At 38.6% G+C, this 23,488-nt stretch overlaps 1 protein-coding gene across 1 annotated transcript in view; it reads left to right on the top strand.

Annotated features, from left to right (window-relative positions):
• Window positions 1–23,488, top strand: part of COL19A1 (collagen type XIX alpha 1 chain) — a 308,387-nt gene that overhangs the window by 258,386 nt on the left and 26,513 nt on the right. Inside the window, exons 34-43 of the mRNA XM_059399023.1 lie at window positions 4,674–4,727; window positions 6,158–6,211; window positions 8,458–8,502; window positions 10,505–10,555; window positions 10,659–10,703; window positions 11,142–11,168; window positions 15,182–15,235; window positions 19,909–19,953; window positions 22,411–22,455; window positions 22,549–22,611. Coding sequence (XP_059255006.1) covers window positions 4,674–4,727; window positions 6,158–6,211; window positions 8,458–8,502; window positions 10,505–10,555; window positions 10,659–10,703; window positions 11,142–11,168; window positions 15,182–15,235; window positions 19,909–19,953; window positions 22,411–22,455; window positions 22,549–22,611 — 483 coding nt within the window. The remainder of the gene's footprint in view (window positions 1–4,673; window positions 4,728–6,157; window positions 6,212–8,457; window positions 8,503–10,504; window positions 10,556–10,658; window positions 10,704–11,141; window positions 11,169–15,181; window positions 15,236–19,908; window positions 19,954–22,410; window positions 22,456–22,548; window positions 22,612–23,488) is intronic.

Genomic DNA, 23,488 nt, shown 5'->3' with positions numbered 1-23,488 from the left:
TCCCTAGGTAGTTAGTGGAACTGAAGGACAGTTGGACAACCTGCCTAGGGACAAGGGACAGCTCCAAAACCCAGCAGAACTTGCCTGGGATACTGCTGTAACATGATTCAACTTCAGTGACCTTCGTTTGTCTGTGTCTCTGCTCAAACTTTCATACTCTTGGGAGAAAAACAAAACTATCAAAAGGATCTGATTCAACTAGTTTAGATCAGCTACTCATCCCTAGACTAAGGTTCAAAGACAAATGTACTTTGGAGACAATGTTATAATTTTCTGACTCTAAGCCATGGCGATGCTCAGGATATCATTCTTTTCCTGCATAATTTACCGTAACTCTTAGAAAAACCAATTAGGATGATGAATTGTTGTTAGTTTAAACAGTTTTGATGCTAATAATTCTTAATGAAAGTAAGTAAGCCATCTGGCATATATTAACCTTGATGGTAGTACTGAAAATCAAAACGGTGTAAAGTAGGTCTATTTTTTGAGTCAGTTACATTTCATGTTACAAATTGTCGCCATGTGTTAGTGTTTTTAATATTGATTCTATTCGAGAAAACTGTGAGAATTAGCTTGCTTTTTTCCAAATTAAAAGAAATACAACATTTATTTTCATTCATAAATAAAGCAGTAAGGGCATTTTATTTTCAAAATAAGAAATATTGAGCATTTGCTTCTTTATGCTCCATAGGAAGTTTCACTAATGTACAAGCCCTGTATCTGATATTAATAGTCTAACAGCTTTTAACTGCCTAGATTCAAGGAGTAGGTGTTAGAGGCAATTGAGAAGGTAATAACAAAAAGATCAGGAAATAACGGGAATTCAAGGTTTTTTACAAGTGACTCCAAGTTGAATTTATTAGAAGTTAATTTTGATTGATTCTACAGGATACTTTGCTCCCTTGGTTAACTGAAATGCATCATTATTATTATGCCACTATTTTAGTATACTCTTTCTTAAGTAGAGTAGACCCCTGTTACCTGTGGGGAATATGTTTTAAGACCCCCATGGATGCCCAAAACCGCAGAGAGTACCAAAACCTATACATGCTGTGTTTTTTTTTCCTGATACATACATATGATTAAGCTTAACTTACAAATTAGGCACAGTAGGAGATTAGCAATAATAACGAATAGTGAATCAGAATAATTATAACCACATACTATAATAAAAGTTGTGTGAATGTGTCTCTCAGTGTCTTTTTGTACTATAGTCATCCTTCTTCTTGTGATGATGTGAAATGATAAAATGCCTATATGATATTAAGGGGAATAATGTAGGCATTTTGACATGGTGTTAGGCTGCCATTGACCTTCTGGAGATAAGTCAGAGGAGGTTCATGTGTTTCTAAACAGCAATCAACCGTGGGTGACTGAAACCATGGAAAGGCAAACGACTGTATACTTTTTGGATTCTTGAACAGAGCACACACCAAATTTTGCATGAGACTCTTATTATATGGGAAATTATTATTATGTTAATTATTATATGTAGCAATTTCAGAAAGATTCTTTTCAGTTATTTCTTCATATCACATGAATTATATGAATAAGGCTAAGAAAGCATAGTAACTCAGACACATAGAGAGTGATGAATATCACCTACTTGGGTAGACTCAATGAGTAGTATCTACTTGGAGTCACATACTAACTGAAATGATAATTTATTGACTTGTTTAGGTGAATGAGACTTTGACCGAGAACATGTACGTTTCCAGCTGGCCAGTAAACTACTATTTTTAATATGTATATAATATCTAGTTGTACAAAATCTCAGATATCTGTTCTAATCTTAGTGGAAAAAATGCAGAGGGACACTCCATCTCTTTGAGGACTTCTTATTATTATGTCTTCATTTTAATCTGTTTGGCAACTTAGAGGAGCTGCCTATTTGCTCATTGCTCTGAGAAAAGTGACATTATCCTCACATTTTTTGCAGGTGTTTCACAAATCAAAGTAGCAACTTCTAAGACACTAACAGAGCACACTTATCTCTCACAGAGTGAATTCTTGCTTGGAAGGAAGATGTTCCTACAATATTTCAGCATAATAATTGATAAATAGGCCATGAAAAATATCGTCAACCATAAATTATAGCAATGGAAAAATAAATATTCTTTGGTAGCAACTGAGCTAGGACTTGCAAAACCAAAATATCAGTTCAGAGAAAGAACTTAGCTCTAATGATCCTTGAATATCTATGCAATAAATTCTATTTTGTATTTTAGTTTGGCACTATATGCTAAATTGACTGTCCTACTCTTTAATCTGTATTTGTCTTCTTTAATGACCATCTTGTCTTCTAAAATTATCTTATTGCCCTTTATGCATCCATAGTAAGTTTTACCCTTACTACAAAATTTCAGCTTGTTCAGAGAAAGACTGCTGAGAATGATTTTTTTTTATTTATGAACTAAGGTTTATTTTAAAGTTTAATGTGGTCATCAAAGGTTAATGAGTCCCAAGCTTATAAATTAAACTACCTAAAGACTCACTCAGCATCTCTAGACTGATACAGGAATGAAACTAAAAGTAGCAAAAAATAAAAAAAAAGAATACATCCATATGTACACCCATATCTTATACATGTACATATAAAGAGAATTTTATGTACACCCATATCTTATACATGTACATATAGAGAGAATTTTATGGAAATGTGGGTATTTTGAGATAAAGCAATTTGTGGTATGGCATTTATAATCTCCAGACATTTAGAGGTACCATTTGCAAAGGAAATTTGTTTACTTTCAATTTTTAAACCCATAAATAAGTTAAGGGTAAGGGAGTAAAAAGAGACAATGCAACATGCCGGTGTTTGCCAGCCATGCATGTGTGCATACAGGCACGTGTGCACACATACACACATGTGCACACACACGCACACAGGTGCACCCACACACAGCATTGTCAGTGAGGATTATATCATCCTGAAGAAAGAACATGTCCACATTCTTTAACACAAGCATACATAAGATTTTGCCCAAAGCTCTCATTTCATGAGGCATTTCAGCGTGTTCGAGGACATTCTCTTCAGTGTTTCTTCACATCATATCACATGAGAAAACCTAAAGTAACACACGATCCCATCTGGCATGAAATGGACAGGTCCGGCAGCGCTTGGTCCTGGATCACACCGATGCAAAGAACTTGATTCGAGAGAACCTTGGTCCTGTATAATTCTCATAAATAAACACGCAGTGTTTTTACCATGGTCACTCCACCTAATATTTATAATGTGTCTAAAAATGCATATTTCATTACAGTAAAAGGCAGAGGAATGTTGTTATAACAATGAATGGTTTGGTAGTATAAAACATTACTCAGTAAAGAAAATTAGAACCTGAAAGAGTGGAATCATTCAGATATGGTTATCTGAAATAGCAAGAGTGTTTAAAAGTATAATATTTCTAATTATAGAAGTCATCTGAATTTATTACAGAAAATTTGGGAAATGCACAAAAGTACTAAAAAGGTAAAAGCTATCCCTATTTGTACTGCTAAGGGAGGACTACTGGTAATAGTAATATTATGATTCACACCCCTCATCTATAATGCCAAAGCTCAGAAGCCTCTGAAAACCCTAGATATTTTTCCCAAATTTGCAGGAAATTCTTTTGGCAGCAGAATCTGACCTGAAATCATATGGAGCCGATCTATTTATCCCACATGATAAGAATATCACGTTTTGCTACAGAAATATTTGTGTGTTTATTAGAGGTTCCTGCCCTGGGCACCACTGGGAATGTTCTGTAATATCTAGTGTGAGCAGTGTTATTTTTATAAAAAATCAGAAAATTCAGAATTCTAAAACACGTGTGACATCAAAGTTTCCAGATTTCATACTTTGCAACTCTATCATTCTCATCTTTTATGAAGGGCATTGGTAATTTCTAATAATTTAAACTTTATTCTAAACATTTTATAACTATCAGTTTTCTATGTTAGCCTGTAGTTTGCTGAAACATGATTTTAATAGTTGCAAAATATTTTATATTCTTTTATGTAACTTATTTAACTAATATTCTGTTGTTGACACACTTGGTAAAAGAACGAAATTAATTACACAAGACACCAGTTAATCTTGCCAATTCTTCTTTGAATATATGGATGTAGCAGTATCTTAAACGCTATCCAGTATAATTAGCATTATTCTACAAATCCAAGAAAAAGGAGGAGGAGATATTCATTAACTTTTATGCTTAAGCCACTAAAGGATTCTAAATTTAAATTCACCGATGAGCCAAATTTCCTCTTAAAATGAACCATTCAGCTAAACTACATATTGTATCATAAAGCATACTCCATTTTCCCACCAGCTGAAGCATTGGTGTAATCATGTATTTCTTTGATGGCATTCTGCCAGTTTGAAATGTGTATGTCCGTGCGTTAGCGAAGCCAGATTTTCAGTGATGCTCTTGTTGGCGGGGTGGCTCTGTGAGCTCAGAAACGCTCTCTGAGTCAACAAATGCATTAAATTATGTTTGTTGCAGATTCTGTGTCATAGCATTTTAGCTCATCATCCTTACTCTTTGAAAATGGGCATTTGTATATCATATATATGTTTTCCAGCCAACATAGTTGTTGGATTTCAATAGTCAAAATAGTTGATCAACTAAAATGCCTTGTTTCTAACTATGTAACAGACTTATGATAGGAACTGTTTCTTGTAGGGCCTTCAAGGAATTCCAGGCCTTCCAGGTGCCCCAGGTCCCACTGGACCCCCTGTGAGTATTTGCTAAAGCTCTTCCACTCACGCTTCATATCTGCTGGGATGAGGCTGGGTGAACTAAATTCCACATTGTCTCTTGTTCTCTGCCTCTACCTGTAGATTTGCCAGCTCTTCCCTAGAAAAGTAGCATCTTACGTCTCAGATTTTCATTTAGTATTGCTTTAAGGCTCCTCAGGGTCATGGAGACTTGTCATCAAGACTCTACCAGACCAGAAAGCAATCTGTTTGAATAGAAGTTAGATGTAAAGGAGCATTCTATTTTTCAGTTACACTTTTTTGGCATTAACCTTTGGAAGAGAGATTCAGATGGTTACACCCTTACACTCGTAGGTACCATAAACTAAAAATATATTTTTTTAAAGGGGAAAAGTAGGCTAAGGATTATCATCTTCGATTTATTTTTATTCCTATTTATCCATTAAAATACCCTCTACTTTAATTAGCACATCTTTTTTTCACTGTCCCTCAAACACAACTTTGTGATCTTTGTGTCTTTGCTTATACTGTTTTCCTGAAACAATCTCTTTTCCTCTCTTAGCTGTTAAATCCAACCTGTCACTAATGTGGGGCTGTCAAATCTAGGGTGGTGGGTTAAATTACAAGACATGCAATTAAGTTTGAATTTCACATAAATAAATGGTTTTAGCATAAGTTTGTCCCAAATATCATATTTCTATTTGCTAACTCTAGCAACCCTATGCAAGTCTCATCTTCTCCAGCAATTCTTGTGAGTTCCTATGCAAATGGTATTTTACCTCACAGGTAGGCATATGATCATGTTCCTTTGTGTTTTAAAGTATAGATTCACCCTAATTAAAATTTTATCATTTATGCTTTCAACACAGTTATGTAGAACAAACCTGGCTTTAAATTGTACATTAAAATTAAAAGTGGAGAGAAGAGTTGTGAAAGGAACCATAGAAATTATAGCTAATCCATTCTCAAAGAAGAATTAAAATTAAATTTTATTTTCCATTGGTAAAATGCAGATCGCATAACTTAATATGCACATTGATAATTCTGCCGCATCTTGAAGTATTTAGAATGTTGATCACTACCAAAATTATAGCTCATTTAGGAAGGCATAATGTTATGTAAATTGCCATTTAAACAGCAAGGCTAAATTCTTAAATGTATCAAAAGGTTCCAATTAAGGTCATTAAATGTGGTTGGCCAAGGTGAAAAAGCGACCACAAATACAAATTTTACCCTTGCAAGGGCTTATCAGCAGGGTCCAGCTGCTGTATCAGCCTAAAGAAATATAAGCTTTTAGGACTGATTTAATTAGGATCAAATGACCTTCAAAATATATCAGTTTTAGCAACCAACTTCCAATGCCTTTGGCCATTTAGTTGTTTTTTTTTTTTTTTTTTTTTTTTTTTTTTTTTTTTTTTTTTGTAACACACTTAGTTTTGTATTTTACAGGGCTTGTTGGGAAGAACTGGACATCCCGGTGCCACGGGAGCAAAGGGTGACAAGGTACAGGGGAAACGCCTCACTTACTCTCTGAATTGGGGCTTGGGGGATGGCAAGGTTAGACCTTTAACACATCCATAAAATCAGGCAAAGCCTGAAAGTAGGAATAACGTCAGAGAATAGCTATTCTCGTAATGGACTTGGAAAGATAACAAGTACAAAATCTGGACTGAATACAGGTTCCTAGGAAAAAGGATGACTAGAACACTGGTGTCATATAGCAAAATTCCAAATTGGGCTCAAGGCCCTGGGCATCTAGTTATGTGGAAGCATGGAGTGGAGGTAGCTTCCTGAAGAGGTGCGGGTACCATGGTTTGTAGCACGGAGTTCCAGCCACAGGTGCCAAAACTTCAGACAGCTTGCTGAGAAAGTCCAGAAGTTCTGTCCATCCAGAGTCAGAGGGGAAATTCACTAAGGAATTAGGACTCTTATTTCCTGTGGAGTCCGGTGGATCGGACAAATGGGTTGCTGTGGTCTGAAGGGAAGACCAGCAACGGAGGAATCTCAGGCAGGACAGCCCCAGGGCTTCATATATTTACCCAAGTTACGTCTAAATTAGCCCCACAGTGTGAGCCCAGACACATGCAGCCAAAAAGTGCATAAGACTAGGTATTGAGATTCGGGAAGTGAGCATCAAGAATCCCTTAAGCAACTCAAGTGGTGTCTACCCTGAAATGACCAAAATGGGGCATGATGGCATCAAGAAGCAAAGGGATTCCAAGAAAAAGAAAAAAAAAAAATTTGAAAGGAGCCATGTGCTTATTTTAGATAGTCTCTGCATATTTTTTTCTGTTAGTATTCCCAAGACACTTGCCCAATCCCACCAGCCTTTTTCCCTCTGTTCTCTATGGAAATACTCAGTCAGAGATTTGCCTTTTGAAGTTAATGGGAATTCCACACTGAGATGAGCTTTGCGGCACAACCGAGAATGAAAATGTGACTTTTAATTGTGCCAGGAAAAAAAGAGTCTTTTCAATAGGCACATATTTTTCCTTGTTTGTTGTCCTCTCATAGTTCATGAGAACTATGACATAATTCTCTGAAAGACACTGCCAGCAGTCAGCAGAATATGACATGTCTTAGAGAGATAGCCACCATCAAAGCAGTTTGGGAAAACATGCAATATACTTGTTGTCACTCATTCTCAGGCAGATCCATTGCAATAAAAACTTTACGGTTTCTTTTCATTGATAAAGATAGAAACAGTTTTTATGATACTTTCTTTTGTTATCGAAAAAAAAATATGGGCAGATTGGAATAAATTCCTTCATCAAATTCATGGAAACGGACTTAAATTCCTTGAAATTTGGGAGCATTATAAGTAGGACTCTTACTGTCTGGATTCTTTTTTAATTAACCATTTCTTGCGATTGCCCTGACATGAAGGAACTTACAGATTTTATGAGGCTATTATCCTAAAAGAAAAGCACAGTTCCAGGAAACACTGGTTAAAGGCACCAAAGGGACTGTAATAGCTTTGCTTAGTATGGATCAATAAGCATTGTATGTTTTATAAAAATAAAAGTGAAATCTATTTTTCAAGTTTCATGAATTCATTTTTCACAATTCCATTTTCAGGCTGCTTGTCCTGCCAACAGAATGTCTGAGGCTGTTTAAACTGTATAGAACATTTCCCTTACACAGTGTTGTACCACAGTCACTGCTGTTCAACGGGGTGTACCTGACTTGGTTACAAAGTCCAGTAGAACCTTAGGGAGTGAAAAAACTTTCTCTCCTGCAGACACAACACAGGGTGTGATTTTTCTCCTTTAGTCAAATTATGTGGATGGCCTCTGGGTCCCAAAAGAAGAAGGTGGTGGAGTTGAGGCTAAAAGTGAGGGGATGACCCAGAAAGCCCAGTCCCCAAGCCTGCCACTGCTTGCAGGAATGCCTCTCTACACCCCCTCTCTACATACACACCCACACTCCGAGTGGAGTTTCCCTGGCTACACTTGAACTCCAGAACAGGAACAGCCAGGTTGTCTGGCCCCATTGGAAACTAAGCTTCATGCCCGGGGCTCTCCCAGTGGAAATCTGAATGGGTATGGAAAAGGCGTTTACCTTCCCTGTAGTCTAGGAATGTTATTTTCCCAGGTGAAAGGGAAAGCCCAGCTGAATAAGACTTTGCAAGGTTGAAACAAAATCATATCGATTTCAGAGTACAGCTCTCTGAGCAAGCATAATCTGGTTCATAAACGTTGTGTCAGAATGGGCAAACCATTGATTTTTGGTCTCTATATTCCATGCAGGGCAGTGAGGGACCCCCGGGGAGACCTGGACCACCCGGACCACCGGTGAGTTTCTCCCGTTTTAAAACTTAAATTCATGTGTCAGCTTGAGACTTCTATAACTCAAGAGATCAGACAACCTTTCGATGCTTCCAGGGTGTCTGATTTTTATGGATACCTATGAATGATAGCAAGCACAGCTTTGGGGAGACCTGAGTTTTTCCCTTAAGCGCAGCCCCAATTATGAAGTACTCAGATTTGCGTACTATAGGCCTCCTTCCTCTGGACTCAGGAGACCTGAGTGTGTGCCCCAACTCCCCACGTCCTGCCTGGGGGACCCTGGGAAAGCCATGTGACCTCCATGAGCCCCGGTCACAGAAAAGAGGGGCTTTAAAAAGAGCTCCCTTCTGGCACTGTGAGTTGGTACAGAATGTGATGTTAGGCAACATGTGCTCATTACCAGCCATGATGTCTGAGATGTGGAGAAATTCTATCTATATAGCACCTAGTGAATAAAATGTACAAGAGCCATCAGTGTTTTTATGCTTGCGATTGAGACAGATGTGCACTTGGTCAGGGCAGCGGCAGAGAGGAAAGGTACCGCTCTCTGTAGCAAGTCTGCCCTCATGTGGGGCCACGCTCAAATCACAGCACAGGTTTAGTCTAGGCTGAATGTGCTCTTTTCCATTCTACCTCACAGGCATACTTTAAGAAACCAAATTCACCTGAGAAAGGGCAAAATTAGTCTGTGACTTTCTGAAGACAGCAAAGATATATAATTATTCTGCCTGCAGTCACACACTTCATACACATAAACAGATTTGCACTCCGTCTTCCTAAACCTGTTCTTCATTTTGTTTATTTTCCTGTTCCCTTGACAGAGAAGCAGGACAGAAAGTATGTGGGGCTCAAATCCCAAAAGTCACTCTCTCTCCAGTGGACACAACAAGCAACATATAGCATGAGTTCACAAAAGGGCTTATGTTTTACACTGGGTTAAGAAATCTTCCTCCTCCCCCTGAATTCTTCGAAACTATTCACTCTTCAAAATAGATTACATATTGTCTCTTTATGAGACACACTGTCTAGAAATCTCAGACAGAAATATTCATCTCTTTAGGACTCAGCACACTAAAATACAGTAGAGGTTTGCCAGTTGCCAAATGAGTGAGAGAAATAATAAAGGAATAAATGAATGGAGTATTTTCCCTCCCATCGCTAGTGTTTTGAATGCATGCAAATCCTGTTCACTGAGCACCACTGGCCGCCATCACCCGAAAACAGCGAAATGATGGCTTCCTCGGTTTTGCAACTGAAGTGTGGTGCTCCCAAAAAAGGAAAAATGCAGATTATTGATTCTATAGGAACTTCTTAAAAGAAGGATAAAAGGTCCCAGCCATAATTTTTATCTGGAAATTTTTCCCGAATGCCAAAACGTAGGATTCTTTAAAGATTGTTGAATTAGTTCTCTTTAAGTGTTAGTTATTCTGGAACTTTCCACCCACAGGTCCGTTTTATTAGGAAGTTTTATTCCCTGTTATTCTAAAGAATATGTTTGTGTGGAAACATCCACACGGGGCTGTGAGCAACATCATTTTCCCCATTTACTTTAATTTTCTCTTTAGTGTAAAGGGACTGTAGAAAAAAATTACTTTTCAGTGGCCAAATTGCTCCCTATTCACATCTTCATCAGCACCACCGTGTTATAGCCTGCAGGTCAGCGGGCTGTAAACAGTTAGCATAAATCGGCGATTCAGAAACTGAATTTTAATGAGCAAATAGTATTTTCCTCTGAATGCATTAGTGTCTCATCTGTCAAACACGAACATTCATCACACCTCCCCTGAAAGTCTCTCTGGGCTGCAGGTGTAGCTCAAACTCCTGGTCATTTTCCCCCCTACATTTGCTTTAGAAAAGCCCAAAACGGATACATTGTTTTATTTCACTTGTAGTATCAAACTCCCGTTCTAAAATAAACTAGGAGAAATATCATTTGGTAAAAAAATAAAAGGTAGAGAGACTTATTAATATAAAAAAGAATTATTTTCTATCTCCTCTCTTTCCAAAGGGTGTACCATTCAATGAAGGAAATGGAATGAGCAGTTTGTATAAAATCCAGGTACTCGCTTTGGTAATTATATGAAATTATTTTCCTGTGATAAGTTGCAATAAATGTTTCTCACCTTTTTCTTTCTTTTTCTTTTTTTTTTTTTTGTTTGAAGGGAGGTGTGAATGTTCCCAGTTTTCCAGGCCCCCCGGGTCCCCCTGTGAGTACAGTTTTTTATCACTAAGCATTCTTTAGCAGAACAGCCTAAATAAATAAATAAGTGTTCCTAAGTTCACTGAAAAAGTACATGGTATGACTATAATCAAGATCTTCTGCAGTAGGAAATAAATGGCAGCAAATTATAATAAAATGGAGAAAGTGTGCCCAGCCAAAATCATGAAAAATAGCATTCTGCATGGTGGTATCCCTTTCTGCATTGTAAATATAAGAACTGAGTCAGCGCCCCAGCAGTCGCTGTCTTGGGGTTCCTTCAAGTTATGTCTCCTCATCTTCTTATTCTCTAAATCCAAACTGTAGCAAAATAAAGTTTGCAAATACGTTGTATGTGTCTTAAAGCAAATTGAATTAAAGTGCTTTAGATTCTATAATTTTGCTTCCCTTGTTGCTTTAAAAATAATTTCCCATGTTTTTCTCTTAGGGCCCAAAAGGAGACCCTGGCCCAGTGGTATGTATATTCCCATGCTTTGTGTCATTTAGAAAATGAGTGTTTCTTGAAGTTTGAAAGAAGAGCATTAGGCAAATGGCCTGTTTTCTTGACCATTCATCGGTTAACTAACATGGGAGGCAGGAGGCAAGCCACCAAAGAAATACAGCAATGTGTTCATTTTTAAGATACATTGGTCTTGATGTCACTGCCCAGTATCGGCCTTGTCTCTCTTATTAGTGTATTTTCAGAATTGCCCTGCGATGGAGGAGGGCGCAGATGAAGTTGCTGATGAACAGAACACTTTACTCTGATAGCACGATTTTGATGGTTAACTCAGTGTAAAGTCGATTGTGGAAGAGAAATATTTACTGGAATGAAATTTCTTAATATGTCTCCAGCCTCTCTCTACTCCCAAAAAAGGAAGGGGCTGTCTCCTTGCTTTGGATGTCCGAGGCAGTTATTCGGTAGGAAATGTGGGATGCTGTCATCCACCTGCTGATTAGGTATAACGGCATCAGGAGCTTAGTTAGCACTCAGCGTAGAAAGAGAGCATGTCCTGCAGCCCCCGAGAGAGTGACGACTGTTCTCAAGCGTCCTTCTCAACCACAGAGCGTCACACTGCTGCTTCTGCCGAATTCCTTAGATCCCCTTCATCCCTTGGCGGTTCTTCCTGCCGCGTCCTTGTCAGGCATATGTTCATATTTCTCTTGTACTAACCTTGAACCTTAATTTATAGAGTACACTTGAAACTCAGATATACCTGAAGTTGAAATAAAGTTTCAAATCATTTGCCATTGGGAAATGATTCAGGAAAAAAAAAATTAAGGCCCTTTCATTACAGCACAGTTTGGTAAAACTGGATGAATCAATTTTTAAAAAGCAAAAGAAGAAGCCATAAAAAGTAATCTTTTCACATCTATTTGAAAATATATTTTCAAAATATATTTTTGAAATATTTGAAAACATATTTTCAAATATATTTCAAATAATGCATGTTCTTTGAAAATATATTTTCATTAAAGCACATGTTTTTTGTTATTGGTTGGTATATGTTAAGAACCAATTTTCTCCCCTGAAAGAGCAGGATTTTCAGCTAGTTTGTACCATTTTCTGAACCCCAATTATGTAACTTAGAAATTTCCTTTGTTTTCTTTTTTTTTTAATTGTAGGAAGTATTATTTATTTGTTATATAATTTTTTATTTATTTATTTTCAGCATAACAGTATCATTATTTTTTCGCCACACCCAGTGCTCCATGCAATCCGTGCCCTCTATAATACCCACCACCTGGTACCCCGACCTCCCACCCTCCCGCCACTTCAAACCCCTCAGATTGTTTTTCAGAGTCCATAGTCTCTCATGATTCACCTCCCCTTCCAATTTACCCCAACCCCCTTCTCTCTAACTCCCATGTCCTCCATGCTTTTTGTTGTGCTCCACAAATAAGTGAAACCATATGATAATTGACTCTCTCTGCTTGACTTATTTCACTCAGCATAATCTCTTCCAGTCCCGTCCATGTTGCTACAAAAGTTGGGTATTCGTCCTTTCTGATGGAGGCATAATACTCCATAGTGTATATGGACCACATCTTCCTCATTTGTCCGTTGAAGGGCATCTTGGTTCTTTCCACAGTTTGGCGACCATGGCCATTGCTGCTATAAACATTGGGGTACAGATGGCTCTTCTTTTCACTACATCTGTATCTTTGGGGTAAATACCCAGGAGTGCAATGGCAGGGTCATAGGGAAGTTCTATTTTTAATTTCTTGAGGAATCTCCACACTGTTCTCCAAAGAGGATGCACCAACTTGCATTCCCACCAACAGTGGAAGAGGATTCCCCTTTCTCCACATCCTCTCCAACACATGTTGTTTCCTGTTTTGTTAATTTTGGCCATTCTAACTGGTGTAAGGTGATATCTCAATGTGGTTTTAATTTGAATCTCCCTGATGGCTAGTGATGATTTCCTTTGTTTTCTTATTCATGTTACCCCTCTTTTATCTGTAACTTTTTCATGCTTTCACCAGTCATAGCCTTCATTCTAAGTTTAATTTTCTTTCATCTGGTTGATAAAAATTTCCACCTGGCCTTTCTCTCTCCTACTGACTCACAGCCCCTAGAGGCCCCTACATGTCTCACTGACTCTTCTGGAACATTCTTTTACGTTTTGCATTAAAAACTGCATATCAAGGTGATAACATTTTTTAAGCATTCTGATAAAGGATAAATCATAATTCACTGGATTGGAAAACAGGTAGCAGACAGATTCAAGTAGACTTTGAAGAAATTAGGCTTCAGATTCCTTAGCTACAACAAAGGAAAAAAAAAAATAAAAACTGATTAAAGGATGTTCCTTGCTTTTAGAGATGTGATTTAAGTGGGTGAAGCCCAAAAGCAGAAAATCTGGAGTAATGAAGTTAAATACTGTATAAAGCCTCAGATTTATCCTGCATAAACCTTTGAAATTATTCTTTGGGGCCTATGTCAGCAACAGTGTGCAACACCCTTCATTTCACACCAGTTGCCCGGTACAGAGAAATACTACTTCCTACTAGAGAAATAAGCCAGAAATGGTAGAATGACAGGTCACAGAGCAGAAAATGGAAAAGTCAATTTAAGGAGGCTGCTGGGCAGGAGGGGGAGATTTAGTCTTTGCATCCTTCATTTCCCATGACACTAGGTCTGCACCATTGTTTCTAATCTTCTCAGTAAACGTTTTTGTAGACAAAAATTACCCTTAACTGAATTTATCTTCTGAGGTGCTCCATTTAATTCCTTTGATATTTAATTTATAAGTGGCTTCAATTAAATACTTAATTATTAACTACTTTCAAGTAAATATTGATTGATGGGGTGACCACCTTCCTCAGTCCTAAGGATTGTTGAGGATGTAAACAGAGAGAATCAGTTTATTTCCTTTGTCAACAATCCAGGACCACTTTTACAGCACTTTATGCAGAATAGAAGCTGAACATCTTTTTTTTTTTTTTTTTTGTCTGATTGTTATATATTAGTGGACATTTAAAAAGATTTCTAAAGCATGAAAAGTATCAAATCATCTGCTTGTTCATTAAGTGTTCTGTAATAAGGACAATATCAGAAATAATAATGGAAGTTGGAGACTTGGTAGTATTTTGAAGCAGATTAGAATTATACATGCAAAAAATATATTTACAGAGAATGGAAGCTCTCTTTTTATGTGATTACGTTGAAAGCATCCAGTGTCTTAAAAAAATATTTGCAGTTGACATCGGTTCATTAACAAGGAGGTATCAGACAACTACCTCCTTTATTTCTCTTGATTTAAAAGACTTCATGTTTATTTGCTCAAAATTAGTAGCTTCCTTCAACCTAAACTTTTTAAATATATTTCTTGAGAGCCTTCAGGCTCCAGCTGGCCTGGGACTATACACTAGAATATGCAATAGATTTTTTTTTTTAATGGAAATGCTTATTTATCTTCTGCCAGTGACCCATGAGCTTGAGCAATAACTTTCAGAATCATCCAAGATGCTGCTTCTGGGGCCATCCCCTGAAGCATTCACAATTCATTTTGCAGAGAACACTGCAAAATGGTAAACTTCGCTATCAGACCTTCGTCTTCATCTGCTCTTAAAGAGCTTAGTCTTATTCTCCAGTCATCTAGCAGCCCTGAGTACCTCACACATTGGCAAACTTCATTAAAGCCCATCTTTCCTTCTAATTCTTATTGAAATTAGAGTTATCACTGACTGGAGGGATTCATTCTAATTAGATTCTTAATCAGAATAAAAACAATTAATCAGAAAATATATTCATACTTCTCCAGGGAATAGCTTTATTCTCAAACTATTTTCAAATATCAAATGCAAGCATACAGATGCTTGAAAAGAGAGCATACCAATTACTCGCTAAATTGCTAATCAGTGTTTGGGGATAGTTTTTTGTAAAAAAAAAAAAAAAAAAAAAAAAAAACTTTGGTTTTCAAACGAAGGCCTAAAACAGCTCTTGGTCATTGCTTCTGCATTTCTCATGTTCATATTTAACAGGGAGAACCCGGTGCAATGGGGTTGCCAGGATTAGAAGGATTTCCGGGTATAAAGGTAAGTACAGGTGTCACTCATTGTGGTCACTGAGTCAACATCCAAAAATGTTTACTGAGCACCTCCTGTTGATCAGGAACTATTTTAGGTTTAAAGATAGCCAAGAGTACAAAACAGACAAAAATCTCTGCCTTCAAGGAACTTACTTTCTAGGAAGAGGATAGAGAAATGACAAGAATAAACATAAGTAATAATGTTGGTAAATTCTATGAAAGAAAGAAAAAAGTAAAGCAGGTGAAGAAGGCTCCAGAGTGCTAAAGGAGAGGTGGTAATTTTAAATATTGGTCTGAGATAGCAAGATCTGAGCACAGACTTGAAAGAGTGAGACACAGTCAAGACCCCTCAACCCTGAAGGAAGAATGTCCCAGGCAACATAAATCAGTTCTAGCGATCTAAGGTGTAGGATGGTGACAATAGGTTACAGTACTTTACTATATACTGGAAAACTGCTAAGTATTCTCACCACTATGTTGATTAGCTTGATTGTGGTGATCACTTCACAGTATATGTATATATCAAATCCTCAAGTTGGATACCTTAAATATATACAATTTTTAAAAGACTTTATTTATTTATTTGAGAGAGATCACAGAAGGCAGAAAGAGAGAGGGGGAAGCAGGCTCCCTGCTGAGCAGAGAACCTGATGTGGGGCTCCATCCCAGGACCCTGGGATCATGACCTGAGCCAAAGGCAGAGGCTTTAACTCACTGAGTCATCCAGGCGCCCCTACAATTTTTTGAAAGCACAAACATTAGGTCTAAATGCACTGAGACCATGAGCATTCCTGCTCCACCAAAGGAGACCAGGGGAATGAGGTGAAGGATGGGGTTAGATGAAGTCAGAGAGATAGGGATAGAAGGAAGGTGGAGCCCAGTCATAGCAGTCCTGCAAAGCAATGCTACTCAAAAGCTAGCTGGTAGAGGACCAGTGCCAGTCTGAAAATTCTCTTATGGATTCTGTGGCAAGGTAATTACAGACTGAGAGTAAGTACTTAAAAACTTGTCTAGCAATTCAACTTTGCTATGATACTCAAACATGTGATCAGTACACTCACCTCGGCTCAGGATGTATTAGAACATACATGATAAACTGCTCCCCGGGAAGCACAAGTAGTTTGAGAAGCACCGATAATAAAGAGGCTTATTAGCCACTGTGAGGACTTTATCTTTCACTCTGAGTAAAATACGGAGCCAGTAGTTCATTTCTGAGTAGAAGGGTGGTGGGGCCCACAGCCGGAGGGCAGAAGAGAAGACTATTCCCATGATACAGCTGGGAGGGATGCTGGCTGAGATCAAAGTAGAGATGGTGGAGATAGTGAGGGGTGGCTAGATTCTGGATATACTGGGAAGGTAGAACCAACAGGACATTCTAATTGATTGGACATGGGTATGAGAGAATAAGGAGGAATCAAGGACACTCCCAAGTTTTTTGACCTGAGAAACTGATATGATGGGATAGTCATCAAGTGAAATGAGGAAAGCTATAGGCAGAGCCTGTGTGGAGAGGGTGAGGATGATCAGTTTAACTGTGGACATGAGGTCAAATTTGGCGGCATCTGTTAGATAGCACAGTGGAAGTATCGAGTAGGCAGAACAAGAAAAAGGCATGGGGTTTGAAAAGAGTCTTAGGGGAGTTTTAAACTTGGTTGTTCCAAGTGTATAGACGCTGTCTTAAAGCCAGGAGACTTGACAGAATCTCCAAGGGAATGACAGATGTTATAAAAGAGAGGAGGACTGAGGACTGAACACTGAGGCCTCCAACATAAAGGGATCAGGAAGAAAAGGAAGAATGAGCAGGGAAGACCGAGATAAAATGACCAGGGAGTTATGAGGAAAACTTGGTGTCCTGAAAGCCAAGTGATGATTGTATCAACGTGAAGAGGGTAATCACTTGTCTCCAGTACTGCACATGGGTCTAGTATGATGGGGATGGGGTCAAGTAGGACGGTCAAGTATCAACCATTGGATTTAGCAGGATAGAGGTTTAACAATAATAGATTATTACTATTCACTCTTTTGGTAGGAGCAACTGTTGGATTTAAATGGATTTAAGAGAGAATAAGAAAAAAAGAATTAGAGATAGCAAATACAGTATAAACAATGGCCAAGGAGTTTTGCTGCAAAGGAAAGCAAAGAAATGGGAAGGTGACTGCTGGAGGAAGTAGGGTGGGTAAGGCTTTGTAAAATGGGTTTTAGAAATGGACCGTAGAAATATCAGATTAGTTGTATGCTAAAGGAATGATCTGGTAGAATAAGGTAGGGGGGTGATGATACAGGAAGAAAGGGGAGAATTGTTGGAATAACATCTTCAAATAGCTAAGAGGAAATAGGAACCGGTACATAAAAGGATGGTATGTCTTCAAAGAGGAGTCTGGAGAGTTCATCTCTAGTAACAGGTGGAAAAACAAGAGTGTAAGGGTACAGACACTAATACACAGGAAGAATAATTGGTTGGGGTCTATAGAAGTTCTTTTCTGGTTGCTGAAATTTTCTCAGAGATAGAGGAAGAAGATCATCGTCTGAGAGTGATGAGGGAGAAGAGGTAGGAGATTTAAGGGGAAGGTCTTCTAAAAGAGAGGGAGAGTCCTGGGGCCACAGAGTGGGATGACTAGGCAGCCCCAGAACACCCCTGAGGTTCATGGGTATAAACTGAAGTGAGACCGGTCAGGGAGATCTTCTCCAGCATGTACACCCAGGTAAAGACATAGATTTAAACAAAGTTCCAGTTTTGACAGGTGAGTACTAAAAAGCAAGAATGGGCCAAGAGAGTCAATGGTGTACAACAAAGGAGTGATTAAAACAAGTGACCATGGAATTTAAACTAAATAAATAAGGTAGAGAGGCCATTTAGAGAGTTGAAGGATGATGGAAGATTTGTTCAATGGATTAGAGGTCTTGATAGCATCAAAAGTGTGAGAATCCAAGGTACTTATGGGAGTGAATTAAAACTATGGTGGCCCAATATCAGAACGCATGAAACTGAGTTTATGGAGGGGATGGAATTATGGTTACTGACAAGGTCTCCGGTATAATAGTGGGAATAAGAGGCCAACTCATTAGAGGAGAATGATTGAAGGAACTGCAAGACCTGAACTTTGGAAGGACTATATTGTCCAAGAGAAGGTTTCTTACTATTAATATTAAACTTTATCAGATATACAAGAGTTTCCACTGAATAAAAAGTTCCAATATATTCATTTTGGTGGTTAAAATCCCATAATTTAAGAGGAGCCTGAGTGAAACTGGTGAGAATTACCTGTTTGTACTATTTGTCCTCTATTCTATTAGTTCTTTTTCTATTTATCTAAGGATATGCTTTATAAAGATACTACTTCTATTTACATGTTAGAGTTAATCTCCTAACTGGTCTGACCTTTCATTTTCATGTTTGATCTCATAGTCTATAGAAACATAACATTTATGTAGTCAAATATCAAACAATTTTTCTCTATGTTTTCTTGTTTTGCTTTTATGCATTGAGTTCTTTTTATTCTTATTGTCAACCAAAATCAGGTAGTCACTTCGTGTTTTCTTCTAATTCTTTTATAGTTCATAATATTTTGTTTTTTACATAATCTATATGGGATTTACGTGGAGTATAATGTTAAGAGAGGAATTAAACTCTTTTCAAGGATATTACTCCATTATTAGTACTATATTTTGAATAATACATCCCTTTTTTTACTAAAATCCTATTATAGATGTTGGCCTATGGTTATATTGCATTTTTATATTGCATTGATATACTGCTTAATCTTATACCAATATTCCATTATTTTAATTGTTATAGCTTTATTATATGTTCAGGTATTGATATTGCTAATCTCTGTATTGTTCTTCTTTTAATTTTTTTCTTTTATCTTCTCATTTATTCATTATCCAGGGTGGACTTTAATATCACCTGGTCAAGCTGCAATTTCATAAGAATTGCATTAAATTTATAAATTAGACTGGGTAGCAATGACACCTTTACAACATTGTCTTGCCCTCCAAGAACAAAACATACCTCTTCCTTTAATCAAGTCTTCTTTTATGTCCCTGAGTGAAGTTATAAAGTTTTTTAATGTAGGTTCTGCTCAACAAAAGTTGCCATTTTATTATCCCGTATATAATCATTAGCACTTTTAGCATCATCAGCTTTATCTAAAATACCACATTGCCTTTGGAAAAAGAGTTACATCACTCTGCTGTTCAGAGCAATTGAAGGGATCTTCTGATGGCCTAGTGAGGAGAACTACAGAATCCCTTGTTCTAAATATCTTATTCCAACCCTACATCGAATAATACTAGTGTAGGAAAAGCTTTTTAGAAAACCTTCAATATGCTTTCTTTTTTAAGTATTGTAATGGATTACTTTTGGAATAAAAATACTGTTTTGACTAATCTTAGCTGTAAGTATGTGTGAAGTCCTATTAAAAATAGGTCACAGAAATGATAACCTGAATGTTTATTTTCGTTATTATTATTATTTGCTTTCGTTTTTTGGAAAAAAAAAAACTTTAACAAATTCAGTTAGCTACTAATTTTTATTTTCCCATCTGATGATACTGATAATGCTTATCAACACCAAAGAAAAGCTTCACCAAATCCAAATACTCATTTGAGCATTAATTTTATAGACAAAGATGTTATAGATATCATCATAAGCAGCAACTTTTTTTTAAATCCCAACAGGGGGATCGAGGCCCAGCAGGTCCCCCAGGAATAGCTGGAATATCGGTGAGTCCAGAGTACCTCACATTATTTTCACAAGGAAGCAATTCTATCTCCGCAGTCAGTCTGTGGCTAGGGACCAAGAAGAGGTAGGGAGCACACAGTAGCTCTTATAACAATAGGTTCTAGAAACATCCAGTTAAAAAAAATAAAACCACCTTGTCCCTATTTATCCTCGAGAATTCTCCTTTCTTTTTTATTTTTTTAAAATTTCTTTTATTTTAAAGAGGGAGGGAGAGAGAGGGGAGGGGCAGAGGGAGATGGAGGGAGAGAATCTCAAGCAGACTCCCCACTGAGTACAGAGCCAAGCATGGAGCCCAGTGTGGGGCTTGATCCTTAGGATCATAACCTGAGCTGTAACCAAGAGTCCAGCACTTCACTGACCGCACCACCCAGGCACCCCAAGACTGTTCCTTTCTTTATTATCTTTTCCTTTTTTCCCCCAACTTCCTTAATGAGGGGAGGAGATGCCCAGTTAATTACAAGTGCCAGTACGTTAATACACGAGCCCAACTTTGAGAAGCTAGTTTTGTTTCTCTGTTCTTGTCATACTTAAGGTTTCTTGGCCCCCAAAAGACGAAGCTCTTATCTTTAGGCATGTACTTCAAGTTCTTGATATTAAGCTGCAATCTGCCTGAGTTTTCCCTTGGCCTGGTGTTATTAACAAATCTTTACTGCTGCTAATGTTTCCTTGTAAACTAGCCCTTCCAGACTCTCAATCATTTTTGTTGCTCTCTGGTGTCAAGTGTTTTAATCTCATCAAGGTCTTTTCAAATGAATAGGAAGTACTCCAGGAAAGGTTGAAATCATTTCTCTGAGCCCTAGGGATCATTCTGATCTTCATTCATGATGCTCTAATTAAAATTTTGTGGCCATGCTTTATGAGTAAGAGCCCACTTATCCTTTTGTTCAGTGCCCCTGCAGGGTAGGCCCAGGGTAGGAAAGTCAGTGGAAAACTCCGTGCTTGAATCATAGGCACACAGGAGAAGAAAGGGCTCTATCGTCCCACTCACCACCACCCACAGACATCCACTGATACCCAGCACCACCCAGAGCATCCACCACTCACCACTGCCATCCACCACCACCCATCACTCCCATCCTTTAAAAGGCCAATAGCCATTCTCTTTTATTCTGTGTAGATATTAAGCCCAAGAACAAAAATTCAAAAGCCATCCCTAGTCTGTAGAAAACCATCCTTTGTAGAGGATGAATCCCCTTATTTAGCAGTTCTATCCCTTTCTCGTATTTTCAAGCCCATCCAGAGATTTCTCCAGGGCTTGTTTCTCCTGCTTCTTCCCAGGATGACACATGGGTAGACAGGAGGAGGTGTCTGTGAGTGCTGGCAATGAGGTGAGGCCTCCAGTCAGCATGCTGTCCCCCAGGTTTTCCAAGCTCCCCCCCAACTTTTGAGATTTCTGTTACCTGCTACCAATGTCCCTGATCCCTTTGTCTCCGGCCTCCAAGCCTGAGCACTCTCCCCGTTGCGGCTTATGCCAAGTCCATGTGGGACATTAGCCTTCCAGCTCTAACATATCCCCCCACTTGGGCCCACAGGAGATTCGGGAGTTCCTGCTTGTACACACGGGCTCTGGGGAACCAGGACTGCTCTTTCAGGCCTTGTGTCTGCCTCACTTCACCACTCAGCCGTGTCTGAACCTGTGAGGGGGGCTCCTCCCAGGGCTCTGGACAGCAAGAGGAGTAAAGAAAGGGTCCTTCTTTTTCAGATTCCCTCCTAGGAAACCTATTAGGGTTTCTGCAGCCTTGGCTCCATGCCTGTATCCCTGTGTTATTTGTTTTTCCGTCCATGTTAATTAAGTCCAAGGGATAGAAGGGGGTTCCTTCTTGAAGCTTGATCTGGACACTTGGGCACTTCTCACTTCTGGGCTCTAATGGACCATCTTCCTCTCTTGTCCCTCCCAGTTGCCTCTCTACCCAACACTTCTCTGTTGTCAGTCCTGCAAGCTATTATGTGTTGGAATAAATCCGTCTTGTCCCCTTCCTTTCAACCAAACATGGCTTTTCAAGTCAAACATGGTGTTTCTTCAGGTTATCCTACTATGAACTTAGAAACCCTCTTAACAAGACACAAAATCTAGGAAAGACTTCTTTGACCCCATGTGCCCTCCCTCCTCCAAAGTCGAGAAGAGCTGCTGATCAAATAGGCACTAAAGATATTTCCAGTAATGAGGATACATTGGTTTCATATTTTCTCAAAAATAGTACCGTCCGCTCCCACCCGTCTGCTATACACATATGTGTACGTTCAGAGAACTGCATTCTAGTCCATACCTTGGAGCCTCCAGAGTCAAGTATATGTCCCCACAGCCTCTGTCCCATTAAGAATGCCATTTTAGTATAGAGAGCCACAGGCCTAGCAGCTCCTTAAATTCACAGGCAGGGAGGGGATGGTGTCATGCCGTAATTTGGCTCCTAATGTTTCTCCTTGCTTTGATTTCCCAGGGAAAACCTGGAGCCCCAGGGCCTCCGGGAGTCCCAGGGGAACCGGTGAGTTTCTAGTCACTTACTCCACAGTTGTACTTACATGCAGTTCCAGAGCTTTCCTTGGCAGCTAATATTTGTCTGTGGACATGCCTATAGGGTGACAGAGGGCCTGTTGGAGATATAGGTTTCCCTGGACCAGAAGGACCCTCTGGAAGGCCAGTAAGTACTTTTCATTATTTAAAATTTGCCAGTTTGAGAAATATTCCAAACACTGTTTATCTCTTATCCAATCACTGTCCTATCTCCTTGGAAAATCTGATGTTTGTAGTTTCTAAGGAAGTAAGAGCAATTTCCACAAATGGGTCTTTGGGGGTGTGGTTCTCCCTGAGTGTTCTAGCTCTGTATGAGGTATCTTTAAGTCTTAAACAATGATGAAAAAAGTGAGATTTTGTTTGGTTGTTTGAAGTGTCAGGAGATTAGACTCATTACTTCTTAAGTCTGATATTCTCCTGGTTAAAAAACAAAATGGCCTTTCACATCCTAAAATATAAAAAACCTGAAGACTCACAGATATAACTCCTGGAGGCCAAGCTAAAAACTGAATAAGAAGCTATGTTCTCAGATTCCCTTCATTATCTATGGACCTTGTTCTTCTACCTTCATAAATCATGCTTCTAAACGTAGCATCCATTTGGTTCCTAAAAGAACTCTTGGATACTGACATATATTGCTATAACACAGTAATAATCATTCATACTAATTCAGTTTACTTCAACATATATTTATTTAGTCTCTTCTGTTTGCTAAGGACGGGGGGGTAGACAGAAAGATGAACGACATGCAGCCCTCTCGGGTTTACTCTTGATAGAACATCACTGCTCCCTTTGCTTGTTTATTTGTGAGTGGGGAGGGATGCTATTAGGAGGAGGAGGACACTGAAGGTGAACAAGCAGCACAGAGTTCACAAGGCTGGGTTAGTACCTCTGGGAAACCTCTGGGTCTGAGTGCTCCCTGGCCTCCCCCTCCTCAGAGAAGCAACATAAAAATAGAGGAAGCATATACAATTTAGAGTCAGAAAGATATGGGTTTGAATTGT

The sequence above is a fragment of the Mustela nigripes genome, chromosome 5 (assembly GCF_022355385.1).
Source record: "Mustela nigripes isolate SB6536 chromosome 5, MUSNIG.SB6536, whole genome shotgun sequence".
NCBI lineage: Eukaryota > Metazoa > Chordata > Mammalia > Carnivora > Mustelidae > Mustela > Mustela nigripes.
The sequence above is the reverse complement of the archived record's forward strand: the minus strand, read 5'-3'. Positions and strand labels throughout refer to the sequence as shown.